This window comes from Anopheles maculipalpis, chromosome X (assembly GCF_943734695.1).
Source record: "Anopheles maculipalpis chromosome X, idAnoMacuDA_375_x, whole genome shotgun sequence".
NCBI lineage: Eukaryota > Metazoa > Arthropoda > Insecta > Diptera > Culicidae > Anopheles > Anopheles maculipalpis.
Window position 1 is genome coordinate 6,335,241 of NC_064870.1, and position 13,940 is coordinate 6,349,180.

At 48.5% G+C, this 13,940-nt stretch overlaps 2 protein-coding genes across 2 annotated transcripts; one reads left to right on the forward strand and one right to left on the reverse strand.

The window, feature by feature from the left end:
• Nucleotides 1-434: 434 nt before the first annotated feature.
• Nucleotides 435-9,446, reverse strand: LOC126557602 (ubiquinone biosynthesis monooxygenase COQ6, mitochondrial). Its single transcript, XM_050213437.1, has 6 exons — nt 9,242-9,446; nt 8,726-9,156; nt 1,175-1,456; nt 898-1,091; nt 533-815; nt 435-464 (listed from the first exon to the last, which is right to left on the reverse strand). Exons 1-6 carry the CDS (start codon nt 9,444-9,446, stop codon nt 435-437), a joined length of 1,425 nt encoding a protein of 474 aa, XP_050069394.1.
• Nucleotides 5,122-8,690, forward strand: LOC126567988 (transient receptor potential channel pyrexia). Its single transcript, XM_050224379.1, has 6 exons — nt 5,122-5,162; nt 5,245-5,789; nt 5,852-7,058; nt 7,135-7,279; nt 7,773-8,266; nt 8,346-8,690. Exons 1-6 carry the CDS (start codon nt 5,136-5,138, stop codon nt 8,688-8,690), a joined length of 2,763 nt encoding a protein of 920 aa, XP_050080336.1. The 5' UTR covers nt 5,122-5,135.
• Nucleotides 9,447-13,940: the final 4,494 nt, after the last annotated feature.

Genomic DNA, 13,940 nt, shown 5'->3' on the forward strand with positions numbered 1-13,940 from the left:
GGTATATGTGTGGGACCCCTAGGAGCTTTGAAGGAGGAAATTTCCGCAGACAATAAAGAAGTGATCGATTAACAGTCTGGGTCCTATACTATAATCGTTGGACGACTTCGAAGATCCGATAACTAGACCGAGCTTAACTTGGGAAGTTTCCATGTTTCATTTCTATGTTAAATTCTACCTAAACCACACAAAACCATTGTCTCATAGATAAAGCAAATGATGTTCTCCTTCAAATAGAGTAAAAAAAAATGACTGAACAAATGATTTCGACAGTTTTCGCTCTTTCCACCATCGCTCATTCGTATTCGTATTCAGTTCATTATTAACTATGTACTATTAATTTCGATTTTTTCCCTCCCTGCACAATACTGGGGGACACAAAGTTCACCAACTACTTTCTTCCTTTGGCTCTCTTTCGCTGGACTTCTAGATTTCTAGGACATGGCGTAGTTCATGAGGAATTTCTGTAACAGAGACATTACAAAGAACATTAAACTTCATCGGTTGATTATCGCGTGTCCTAGGCACGTACCTTCACCGGCGGAAAGGCATTGGTCAGTGTGAGTCCGATGCTACGCAGGGCAACCGTTGGGACAAAATCGGTCGAATAAAGTCGCTGGAGGCTGTGTGTGGTGAGCAGCACCGGTACGTTGTGCTTCAACCGTTGCTGTTCGTATTTGAGCAGTTCGCTAAGGTTGCTTATGCCTAGCCCTGCGTAGTTCGCATCGCCCAGTACGTCTACCAGCGTTTGCACGTCACCAAATCCTAGGTTAACGCCCTGTCCGGCAAGCGGATGTACACGGTGCGCTGCGTCACTGCAATGAAGTTGAAAAACAAAATGCCGGACCACGTCAGTTGGAATAGTCGGTTGCGTGTTTACCGCTTAATGTAACTTACCCGATCAGGCAGACACCCTGTCCGACGTAGGTGCCGGTATGGCCGAGTCCGAGTGGGAACGCGGCACGAGATTTGGCCACCTCCGTCTCAACGACAGGGGCTGCCTCAAGCCTCTGGCCGGTCGTTTGCTTGACGAGCGTATTGACACCCTTCATCACATCGTCCACCAGTGTGTTCCGGGGCATCGGTTTGTGCTGTGAATGAGGATAATAAGAAATAGAGTCACTAACTCTCTCGTGTCTTGCAGGGACCCCGTGAGGGAGGGTTCGTAACTTACGAACGCTGCATTAACGGCCGCGACGAACGAGTCCCCGTCTAGCTGTAACAGTCGTTTCGCTTCAGCCACACCGGTTGACCATACGAGGGAGCTGGTGTCATCGCTCAGGGGCAGCAGTGCGATCGGCCCGGTTGGCAGGAAACGCTGCCAGGCGGTAACGTTGTCGGTTGGACCGTTGGCCAGCCGAAGCGTTGCCACTACACCCATCTGATTGTAGGCGAGTGCGAAGTTTTGGACACCCATCTGCTGGCGCACCAAGGAGTTGAAGCCGTCCGCACCAACCTGCCAGGAAGAAAGACAGAGAGAAAGTGAGTAAGAGAACGCATAGGAAAGAGATGATTATTCATAGCTTGACCACACAGCGGACGACATCACACGTTTCGGGTGGAAAGGAATGGGACGTGTCTTAATTATAACAGCTTGACACAACATGTGATGTGCCTTTCCATGCGTCTTACAGCATCTGCCGACGGTGTTTCCCGAAAACCCTGATCAACCCCCGTATGGCGACCGTACCGGATGTACGCTTGCTGTTGGGCAATGCGCAGCGGAAACCAATCAACATAGGCTCGTTACAATCCGCTGGGAGTCGCTAGTCGCGGCCGGCCGCACCACATCGGCCAACAAACAGGAGCATGACGCGATGAGTGCTAATTAACAACGCTACTCCTAACGTATATGGCCCATTCTGGCATCTTTTTGTTTTTGCTGTGCGAGACTTTCCGAGCTCAGACTCAGATTTTGGAGCACAAAACGCGACGGGGGTGCAGAATAGCGAGAGACTCTGTATTCAATTTCATTCATGCTAACCTCACCAAAACCGTAGATGGAACATGTCTGCGCCCTCCTCCAAACTCCTCCAGGCACTACAACCTAGCGAGCTAATGACGCTAGGGTCCGACGAGTTTCCATTTCAATTTCACCACTTTACCCATTGCCAGAGTGGTGTCAGAGATTTTCCATCCGAATTCGATTTCCCGCAACCAGCATCTCGCTCGCACCACTTGTACTCTCGTGTTGGCATCTTCTGTATCTTCTAATTGGACAAGGTGGGGGATGGCACACTCCATGTGGATCTCATTTTCCCTGTACCGCCCGGTATACTCTGTCTGGTTGGGAGGGTGCCATTGGTGGCAACAAAAGGAAGCAAAGAAGGGAGAACAACAACAACAAAAACAACACGAAGAAAACAGCAGAACTGTCTGTCCCTGGCATGCTTGTTCGCACCTTGCTGAGATTCGCGCCGAAGAGATGTTTCAGCATTGCCGTCTTTATCCCGATCGTATGCATCCATATACAATCCCCGTCCTCTGGTCTCGGTGATCTTGCTTATGGACCCTATCGCTCTTTCTCTTTCTCGGTTGCTCTCTTTCCCTGTACATCTTTGATTTTTCTCGCCATGCCCTCCCAGCGCAACGGGGGTGAAGGTGGAGATACGTGGCTTAGAAAATGGGAAACGATCATCGCACGTTCCGAAAGTACCACCCCACGATGGGACACGACGGATGAATGGGTCGGGGGACCGGGGGGAGATCGGGTCGTCCTTGGATGTCGGGTGGGTTTCACCGGCGTCCACACGCGAAGCCGACGTTCAGTCGGCGTGTAGTGTTTCAACGGTTCGGAAGAGGCATCACCTTCCAAAATTTCGCTTTTCTTTGCTGTTTGTGTTGGCGCTGTGTGTACCTGGAAACTTAAGACATTGTGTAGTAAACCTAGCTAGGTGTCCGCCATTGTGAACTTGAGCGTGGGTGTTGTGCCGATAATACGCGATTCAATACGATATGGTGATTGACGACGACACCCCGGAACTTTAAAGCCTTTGTCAGGTGCATCCTTCTTCAGGTGACGCTTAATGGTGAGGGCACGGTGTTGAGCAATTCCACGTCGCCAGATATAACGTACGTGCATCTTCTTTTCATCGATCAACCAGAGTTCGTAAACCCACAGTAAAAAAAAAACACTTACTCCTAGAGCCCTTAGATTTTTGGACTACTACTTTCGAAACCGAAATCATTTAAGAAAATCAACCAACCTTCAATCTACCGGAGAGATGCCGCCTGTGTTATGTAGCTGACATGTGGCAGTATCCGGATAAAAACGGTGGAAAAAGAAATTCGAAAAAAAAAACTTCAAGAAGGAAGTCATCCATTTTCTGTGACATACGCTACCGTTCTTTAAGAGATGGAGGACACACAAACACACACTTCCAGAGCAAGAGATGTTGATTTTACCCATGTTTTAACACTTGTGTACCGATTCCGATATCATATTTAGTAGCCCGCATAAGCAACAAACAACACACCCCACACCGGCCGGGAGGATATCGGTTACGAGATTTATGAATGCTCACGCGCCACTCGCCCTTCTCCAATTATCGGACACCATAAATATTGCTAATTAAAATTGTGCATCAGAAGTCGAGTCTCCTAACTAAGGGGGCGTCGTTTACGTTTCGCGTAATCAACCGACCGACTAGAAAGAGAACACGGCACTCAAACCTCATTTCGCTGGTAGCCGAAAATGGATATTTTGTTTACAAATTCCAACCGGCGGCGTTTAACCCTTTCGCTTTCCACCACCACCATCAGGTATGTGGAAGGGGGTCCATCATCTTCCAGAACACATCACTTAAAGTGAATCTTGCTTTCTGGTAGATTTTGGAAGGTACTTACGGATTAGATTGAGACCGTTAAGATCAAGTCTGGCGTACGAGTGATGATGCTGGAACAGATTATACCTAATTGGAAATACCTAAGTACATGCAAGTTCTTAAGATTGAAGCCAACTGGCAAGTGTTCGTCGAGGGAAAGCGATGGAAGCCAGAGGATCATACCTAACCTGGGGTGAAATTGGTTAGAAGCGTGATACACTAAACAAATCACTCGTTGCCTGCTTAAATAACGCTCGCCCACGCAAATCTTGCTCGCCGGGGGGTTTGGATCGACGGTCCCTTGTTGTGTGTGATGTGCGTCGGCTGATGCGGCAGCAAAATGCGGAGAGAGACGCAGCGACCCAAGACCATTTCTCACGGGACATGTGATGTACATTGTGGGGTTCCAAGAGGAATCAAGACTCCTCCTTGGGAAGCATCACAAATCCTCGTGTGTATCGTGCGCTTTAGGCGCAATTATTGTTTGTGTTGTTCTGCATCATGAATACAGCGGTACGAGCGATGATGCTATTTGCTGGCAACGTTTACATAAACATTCCTCCCACTCCACGAATCAACTCGATCCACGAGAAGCACTTGTAGGGTTTTAGTCTTTGGTCTCTACCATCTGCGGTCAGAAGCAATCGTTGCGATGTACAAGAATTGTACACCGAAGGGTTTCCACCGTAACCTGCAGAATGCGCATGCTGATATGCGTACTCTGAGCGATTCTCCAATCGCTCTCGCGATACACTCTTGCGTGCGGTTTATTTGCTAACAGTTGGAAAGAAGACTGGCCTTGCACCCTGGCTGTTGGCTGTTGTTGTGCTTAATTTTTGGCCACTTTGCGTTCTTCAGATTCGCCACCATATGCCCTGCCCCAGTGAGCGGGACCATAGCGTGCGCACACGCCTTTGGCGCGCCATTTCCGCTCACTTATTTTTATGTTTTCCACTCAATAGCCGGTTGTTTACTTAAGCGGCGTTTGGTCAGTTTCGACACCGGTCGGTAACAGTGTACGGCGTTTTACGGTAGGATAAGAGGGGATCCAAACGAAAGGTAGGAGTAGTGCTGAGAGTATTCACAGGATTAAACGAAAGTGACGCTGAGCTCGACATTAAGCGGTTTTTCCAGTGCGCTGCGCCGTACGTCATCATCGTTTTTGGGGAATTCTGTGATTTTAAAGTCCCGAGTGTACCTCGTACCGTAACCTATCGTTTCCAATTCTCTTTCCAGCTAAAGTCAGGATATTAGCAGTTCGATAACGTACTTATAGGCGTTGGTGGGCTCGATGTACCGAAAAAGATCAGCATGGACACGGTGCGCTTTTCAATCATTGTACGAAATCCTTAACACTGAACTCTTTCCCTCCAGACCGACGCACACCATTCAAGCATTACACTCTTATTGCATTCGGCAGGAAAATGAGATGCGCTGGGAGGACGAGTATCGTATGTACTACCAGGAGGCGGACGATGGTAGCGAACCAACGGATAGTGTCGGGCGCTTCCGGCTAAGCATCTCGAGCGAAAGCGATGTCGGTGGTGTAGAGATCTCGTCTCCAAACCAACCACACGACTTCGGCACGGGACGCGAAGGTCAGGAAGAGATTTGGGCGTACGCCGATATTGAGAGTGGTTTGAAGGAGCTGCCGGGCGGTGAGCGGCTGGCAGAGCTGTTGGCGTGCAGTTTGGTACCGGCGAGTGACATCCTACAGGACACTAAGGAACAGAAGGACACTATACTACTGCTAGCGGTTTGGTACAGCAAGCACGACTTGCTGCGGAAAGTTCTCGCCGTAGAGGGCGCTAATGCGAACGTTTTTGATACGGCTGGCCGGACGGCGCTACATCTCGCGTGCTACATCGGTGACTACAAGGCGACGGAATTATTGCTCCAGCATGGTGCAAAGGCACAGTGCTGGGATCGAGAGAAGACGGCCACACCACTGCACTGTGCTGCCAGGTACGGTTTGTCCATGCAATTCAAATATCTGTCTGACGTTCTTGCTGTTGCTCTACTTCTAGCTGCGGTAGTCTGGAGTGTGTGACGTTACTACTCGCACAGAACGTCGACATCAACGCTGGCATTGAAAAGCACTCGGCACTGCACTACGCAGTTATGCGCAACAGCAAGCGATGTGTCGAGTATTTGCTCAAGCACGGAGCGAATCCTAACACACCACAGGTGTACACGCAGACCCCGCTGCATGTGGCAGCCGCCCTCGGGTACAGCGAATGTATGGAGCTACTGATTACACACGGTGCCGACGCACGTTCCCAGTACGGTCAGAAGAAGATCACCGCGCTGCATCTGGCCGCGTCGGAAAACTATCTCGACTGCGTTCGATTGTTGGTGGCAGCCGGGGCTAACATTGATGCGCGCAATCGTGATCAGCAAACACCGCTACACCTAGCCTGCCTGTCCCAGTGTCACGAAACCGTCACGTTCCTCATTGCTCATCGGGCCGATGTTCATGCGGTGTATCGCGACGGTCGAACCGCACTGCACGCATCGATCGTGAAGGAGTCCCGGTTTTGGGACTGTACGTTGAGCCTGCTCAAGGCAAAGGTGGACGTTAACCGGGCGGATAATTTCGGCTACACGCCACTCCACATTGCGGCACTGAATGAGTTCAGCACGTGCGTGTACATGCTGATCGAGTACGGTGCAGATATTACCGCACGGACGAACGGAGGTGTATCGGCACTGTCGTTCATTATACGCCGTACGCCCGAAATTATACCGCGCTACGTGGATAAGCTCGATGCAGCCATCAGTGTGAACAGTATACACGAGATCGGTGACGTAGACTGTGAGATACGGCTTGACTTTCGGCTGCTCGTACCGAACAATGACCGGGGCGAGACGGAACTGCTGCTCGCCTTTATCGAGGTCGGTCAGAAGCGCATCCTGAAACATCCACTGTGCGAAACGTTCCTGCTTCTAAAATGGCGTCGGATTAGAAAATTTTTCATCTTCAGTCTGTTCTACCATGGACTGTTCGTGTTGTTGTTTACTGCGTATGTGCTTGGAGTGTACGTACAGGACTGCAGGGCAGAAAACTGCACCGCACCACCGTACATACCGGCCATTGGGTATATAATCATTCTGTTCAATATGATACTGCTTACGAAGGAAATTTTCCAGATGATGCACGGCTTCGTAAGCTACGTCCGGTACTGGGAGAACTGGTTGCAGTGGAGCATCGTGATCGGAATATTTCTCTGTACGGTGAGTTTAGCTGCCCCCTCCCAGCAAAGCCACATGCACATGAGCACTATTGGTGTGATTTCTCCCTTTTCTTCAGCACAACACACTGAACGAGGCGAACGCCATCATGAACTGGCAGCATCATGTCGCTGCGGTCGTTATATTCCTGGCCTGGCTCGAGCTGATGATGTTGGTCGGCCGATTTCCAATCTTCGGGCTATACGTGCAGATGTTTACCACTGGTAGGACATGGGGTTTTTTTTTGCTCTGAGGGTTACAACAGTGAGAGTCTTTGAATGCTTACTTAACCTTAAATCCAACGACCCACCTATCCGAGTAATTTTTGTATTTTTCAACAACATTTAATCTAAAGGAGGTAGGGTGGCCTGGTGGTGAAGTGACAGCGCACCGGTCTTCACACAGCAGGACCGGAATTAAAGTCCCATCCGGTCCGTCCCCCCGTATTGAGGACTAACTATTTAACTAGGTCCACGTATTAGCAAGTCTTTGTAAACTATTGGATGATGGCCGGCGTGATCTTAGTAGGGTCAATAAGAAGTAGTCAAGCCAATAAGAATAAGAAGTAAGGGTGTATTTTACGTCATTGAAACAAAGGTTAAAATGAAAACGCAACCAAAGCCACCTCGGGGTTCAGTGCTCAAAAAATGAACAGAAGCGTAGTTATCGCTGATACCTTCCTTTATATTTTTGATCCCACAAAATTTTTACTTTCAGTTGCGGTTAACTTTTCCAAATTTCTGATGGCCTACTGCTGCCTACTGGTCGCGTTCGGTCTAAGCTTCTGCGTGCTCTTCCCTAACTATATCGCTTTCAAAGAGATTCCCCGTTCGCTACTCAAAACCATCGTAATGATGGCGGGTGAGCTGGAGTTCGAGGACATCTTCTACGGCGAAAACCTTAAGATCGAATACCCGGCTACCGCCCACGGTATGTTTCTTGCATTCGTTTTGCTGGTGACCGTCATCCTGACCAATCTGCTGGTCGGTTTGGCCGTCAGCGACATCCAGGGATTGCAGCAATCGGCCGGGTTGGATCGATTGTCCCGCCAGGCGGAACTTATCTCACGGCTCGAGAGTCTCATGTTTTCGCGCCTGCTGCGCAAAGCACCGATCAGAATATGGGCCATCTTTCAGAAGATTGCGCTGCTCAAAACTTCCCGCTGTCGGTTACATTTCCGGGTCAAACCGAACGATCCGCGCGAAAAACGGGTAAGCGACAGCTCATATAGCCGAAAAAGAAACTCCGAAAAAGCTCCTCTCACACAAACTCTTGCGGCGCATTTTGCAGATACCGCGGGAGCTTATTACGTCCATCTACAAGCTGGTAGCGGAACGGCGCGAACGCAATCAATCGATTCGGCGAAGGCGAACTTATCGCAACATGCAAACGTTCAACAATTTCCTGCTGGACGAGGTGGACTCGACCGTCACGTTGCGGCGCAAGCACTGCAAAACGGTCAACAAAAATCGTGTGATGCGACCGGACACCATGCCACCGGCCGGGCCGGCCCGCCATCCTTCCAATGGTGCGTCGTTAAAAACGCTCGAAGAGAATCAAAAAACCATCCTCAAACGGTTGGAAGAGTTGAGCAAAGACCTCGACGTTATTAAAAGTAGAATAAAAAAGCTGTAAGCAACCATCTGTAAACCGTGGTGCGTTTCACTTACCAGCAGATCACATTTCAGTGTTTCACCGTCCGCCAGACGCACGGTGCTTTTGTCCGCCCCGTCCCGCATCAGCTCACAGGAGGCCAGCTTGGATGAGTAGCGGATGTGGACGTTTGGTACGGTTTCTAGCTGCCGGTAGATGCTGGCCAGCAGCACATCGTTCTCCACGATCCAGCTAATGTTCTCGGCGAAATCGTCATAGTTGAAGGTGATCAGGGCGTCCGAGCAGGCGTCCCATACCTGCATCTTTAGCACCGGCTTGACGCGCGTGCGTTCTATCTCCTCCCAGGCACCGATCGTCTTCATCAAGCGGTACGTGCCCTTGCTGATTGCTGACACCCGGTTGCTGTACTGTTCGGTGGACGGTTGCTTGAAGCCGGCCGCTGCCTCGAGCAGCAGGATGTTTTTGTTCTGCAGCCGAGTGTTTTTACCTAGCAAGTTGCCAGCAAGGAAACAGAAAAGTGTGGTTAAAAGAGTGTCGTGCTACGCTAATCAAATCGCATTCGTTGCCCTTACCGAGAGCGCAAGCTAGTGCTGTACCGACCATTCCACCGCCGACGATGATGATGTCGTAGTGCCGGGCGCATGCCGTTTCTCGTTCTGCTTGCACGTGCCGGTTGCTGCCGGACACCGACAAGGGACGCCATTGCACGGCACAGTTGGGTTTAATCGCATTCCGTTGCGAATATTTCACCAGAGTTGTACATAACAGCCGGTTCATTTTCGTTCACGCACAATAACAAAACACACAACACTGTTTGACAGCTGGGGACGCGTTTGACAGCAGTTTGTTTGACAGCGCGTTTCAATATGCAGTGTGGCGCACACATAATAACTCGGGAACGAGTGCTGATCTCTAGATTGAATTTTGAAAATTATTTGAAACAGTCGAGAAATAAACTGTAATGCGCCATAGCTCACCATTATGGCTGCAAGACAGGAAATGCTTGTGGAGGTGATTTCTTGACACCAGTTGAAGTGCTCAAAACAAGTTACACAATTTCCAGCAATCCTGTCGGCTAAGGAAATGCAAATCCATGGACGCCCATCACAAGTGTGACAGGCTGCTAGTATAACTGGTAAAGCGATCCCCAGCAATGCCCTTCGGAAACTCACTCCAGCGATACGCTTTATTTAAACCAATAAAGCAAATTCCGACCAAGCACTGGAATGCTTGCCAAAGCCGGGGGTGTATGACGCACACGTTTGCTTGCAACCAGGTTTAAACCATCGTCCATCTCCCCCTCTCCATGTTGGCAATTTGCCCTTACATGTCACCAATATATCCCTACCGGTATGGCGTAACGTTTAAAGCCGATTAAATCCATAACCACACAGTGCCACAGTGTGCCGTATGGTTCCTGTAGTCCCTGCGCGAAACGTCCATAATTGATTGAACGGTGGCTACTAGACACAGTTTGCTTACAAAAAGAACAAGGACGCCCATTCCAATACCACGCATGAGAATAAATTCCCACACACACCAACACACACGTCCACTGAGAGCTACTGGACGGCCAGTTACGACACATTTAGCGAGACACGGTGGCGTAACGGCCATTCCGTACGGTTTAGAACATCATCACTTTCACTAGGGACGTTTGGCATGAAACGTGCCGAAGGGTCGTCTCACGCAAGGACCGGTTAGTAGTAGTAGCTGGCGATCCACAACACTACACACTTAGTCAAGTGAACGCTGCCAACCGGGAAACACATCCATCGCTGGCAGTAGCAGTGAAGCAAAGTAAACCACCAGAAATACTACCCCAAAGCGACAGCGCCAACGATGGAAAACGGTGACAATAGGGCGGCCGAACCGTTGTACGCACGCGACGCGGAAACGGCCGACGGTGGTGTGTTTGCGAAGAAAAAGGAAGAACCCAAATGGGTCCGGGTGATCGTGGTGTGCATCTATCTGTTTACGGTGTCGTTTGCCGCGCTGCTCCTCTCGCTGTACTACATCTTCTTCTGGAACCCCAAGATTGAACCGTACGAAGAGGATAGCCCCGAACGGTTAACGGGCTGCGATCAAGATTAGTCGGCGATCGCGAGATCAAGCGTGATGCGGTGGCCCCGTGATAGTCAGCAATCAAAATCCATCCAAATGTAATGGCAGTTTTTAGTTTTTAAGGTGAGTTTAAGGATACACAGGTAGAGAGCGCTAGGTAGGCGGGAAGTACATATTATGCAACTACAACGTCCAGAGATCTAGGTACTCCCCAAACAGGTACTTCCGATATGGACGACCTGACCGGTAATAGGATTAATGGCGTAACGTTACACAGGAAAAACATAACTCTAGTGTGTTCACCACCCTTCTGGGAAGGTGGAAACACATTACGTTAACTAATACGATGGTCCGAGGTACGCTAGTACATAATGTAGATTATTGTAAATTGGTTAGCAAACATAATTCAACCGGCTCGAATGGCTTGATTACCGCGCCAGTTTTCAATCTCGCCTCAGACTTTATCAGGGGACCAGTTGGGGCGTTCTCCACTATCATGCATCTATTTATTAAATATTCAAACATTTATTTTGATGCCAATGTTTGGAAATCTTACTAAGAGGTTAATAATGTTCTCAGATAAAAGAGCCTAACAGGGGTGATTTTAGCCATTTGATAGGCGGCGTGACCTACGTAGATCATTAAGCCAACAAGCAGACGCAAAGTGTATGATCTCCAAGAATGTCTTGTTCTTTGTAACTAGAACCTCGCGAGATTTTACCCTGCTATTTCCAATATCCTTGTCTTCGTTAGTTTACCACGACCGAGAAGCTGGGATTTGATCTCGGGACCACATCTTCGAGAGATGTTGGACAGCCATTTTTAGCTGGACAACCAATCCAGCGCAACCTCTGTCACCAAATCACCCCATTGATCTTTTGGAACACCTTCTTAAATTTTTGTTTCTACATATTCTTGATGTGTACCATTATGAACATTACCGAGCGTCCTGGAAGTTGATCTTCTCAGTCCGGGATTAATTTGAAAAAAAAAACCCTCTCCGAATTGTACAAAATCCTTGGTTTGCAACTGGCATCATTTCTTCCTGATCTAAACAACCACTAACTTTTTGTTATATCCAAATATTAGTTCCAGAGTCCTTCGGTGCACGACCGGACGGGTCGTAACAACGACATTTTCATAGCGTTGTTTTTTCCCGCTCATTTTCCGAACCATTTATCGCTCTCCCAATGACCGAAACGCTCTCGCGCGCACATTGAACAACGAACCTCCGGAAAAGAGAAGAAAAAAAGATGAACGCACATTTTCCGACATTGTGTGTGCATTGATTGCGGGAGACGTTTTCCAATATATATTTTTTTCTTTCGCCATTTTCTGAGAGCGAAAAACAGGGCGAGAGTAATGCGAGTCTACTGCCGGTGTTTGGTTTGGTGTGCTGGGAAAATCTGGAGCATATTTTCCGAACAATGTACTCAGGATGTGTGGAGCGGGGGAGGGGGTGGAAAATCTTTTTTCTGGCTATTGACTAGAAACAACGTTGAACCGTAACTCCGAATTACGTGTGTTGGAGCGTGGAGCGATTGTCCGTGTGGGTTTTTTTGGTTGGTCGGAAAACGCAAAAAAAAACACACACAGAGAGCGCCCAGAGATTTTTGGTGAGCTGAGCGTGCTGTGTTGTTACCAAACGGCGCAAAGACAGTAACAAAACATCCAGCCAGCGATGTAAAACGTTTGTGGCCAAGGTGGTCGTGGCAAAGGAATACTTCACACGGCGCGCCATTTCAAACCGCTCAATCAAACCACTCGGTCCCAGGCATCGTTTCGTGTGTCCGATTAGCGACAAGCAATAGCAATAAAAAGCAAACGGGTGAAAAACTCCGGCCTCTTTATCCGGTGTGGGTGCGGGGGTGAGGGGAAAAAAACCATATGCTCTTTAGACGGCTGCAAACGGCGCAAAACGTAAAATGTAAATTTATTACCATCAAGAACAAACATAAAACAGATAGGCCGCTTTTACTCTTCCACTCTTTGGGAAAGGGTATCGTGTGTGGGTGCGTGTGCGCGAATGTGTGTTTGTTTTCCATATTGTTGTCCGTACAGAGGGGGGGTAGCTCGTAAATCGTGCCCTGCTACACGGCTCGGGGATGAGGCAAATGCATTTTCCGGTTCGATCAAAGCGCGCCCCATCATCGGCGTAGGTGGTGGTGATGGTGGTGCAACATTCCTAGACATTCCTCCCCGGAAATCGCAGAGTTTTTCATCTCCACACGTCAGAGATATGAGTGAGAATGGTCATAAAATTGGTTTGCCCGTTCAAACACAAGTGGTGGCGAGTGATGACATGACAGGATGTGGAAAATAATTAGCTCGCTTTCAACGCGGCTCTCAAAACACAAGCGAAATATGCTTAACCTAGTTTGGCGTTGCGGGAACCCTCACGCGATTACTCTGCAGTAGCAGCAGCAAGACTCAGGGTCTACGATGGCGTTCTGTTTTGCGGTCATTGCTCACTGACCTAAGCCATATGTATATGGCAGGACCAAATGTGCGTGTGTGTGTGCTTGTGTATGTATGTGATCTTAATTGAAGTAATCCATTACAAGAATGGTGAATCAGATTAACGTTATCTACCCGCATTTTCTATTACAAACAAATGGACTCGATAAGGAGAAGAAGAGCGAGAGAGAGAGAGAGATCCAAGCAGAGGCAGCAATAGATACTGTGTCCACTTAATTCGTATCAAGGACACAAGCTAGGACGAGTAGTGTAAGGATACATTCAACAAAAAAAGAAGATAGTAATGCTTTGTCCAGCAGCATCCATGCTTTACTGATTTGTGATTTGTACAGAGTAGAGGGAGCGAAAGAGATAGTCCTTGGTAACTTCACCTTCAATAAAACAACAAAAAAACCGCAACACTGATGGATAGGAAAAAATCGATAATTGTTTACACGCACGTACATCATTAAATCGTACGAAACGAGTTTTAGAATTTTAAATTTTTATTTAAGTATTACGGCCCTGTGCTATATTCTTGGGCTGATTTTGTGCAAATATCTCTAGGCATTTTCTCCTTTTTTTTGTCTAATCCCGGGCATCCTCGGTTATTTTACAATGTTGAAGTAAGCTTGATAGTTCGAAGAACTAATATTTTCTTGTTTTTGGTTGATACTTAGCAATCTAACAAGATCTTCGAGTCCCGATCGTACCATGTGTCGTCCAAAGCAGGATTGAATATGTCCAGCT

Excerpts from the sequence above, each read along its gene's own strand:
- LOC126557602 (XM_050213437.1), bottom strand. The coding sequence starts at position 9,446 with ATGAACCGGCTGTTATGTACAACTCTGGTGAAATATTCGCAACGGAAT. Across the intron at positions 9,157-9,241 it reads AGCACTAGCTTGCGCTCTCG|GTAAAAACACTCGGCTGCAG; the intron begins GTAAGGGCAACG and ends GCAACTTGCTAG. Across the intron at positions 1,092-1,174 it reads CGGCCGTTAATGCAGCGTTC|CACAAACCGATGCCCCGGAA; the intron begins GTAAGTTACGAA and ends CCTCATTCACAG.
- LOC126567988 (XM_050224379.1), top strand. The coding sequence starts at position 5,136 with ATGGACACGGTGCGCTTTTCAATCATT. Across the intron at positions 7,280-7,772 it reads CGTGCAGATGTTTACCACTG|TTGCGGTTAACTTTTCCAAA; the intron begins GTAGGACATGGG and ends TTTTACTTTCAG. Across the intron at positions 8,267-8,345 it reads ACGATCCGCGCGAAAAACGG|ATACCGCGGGAGCTTATTAC; the intron begins GTAAGCGACAGC and ends CGCATTTTGCAG.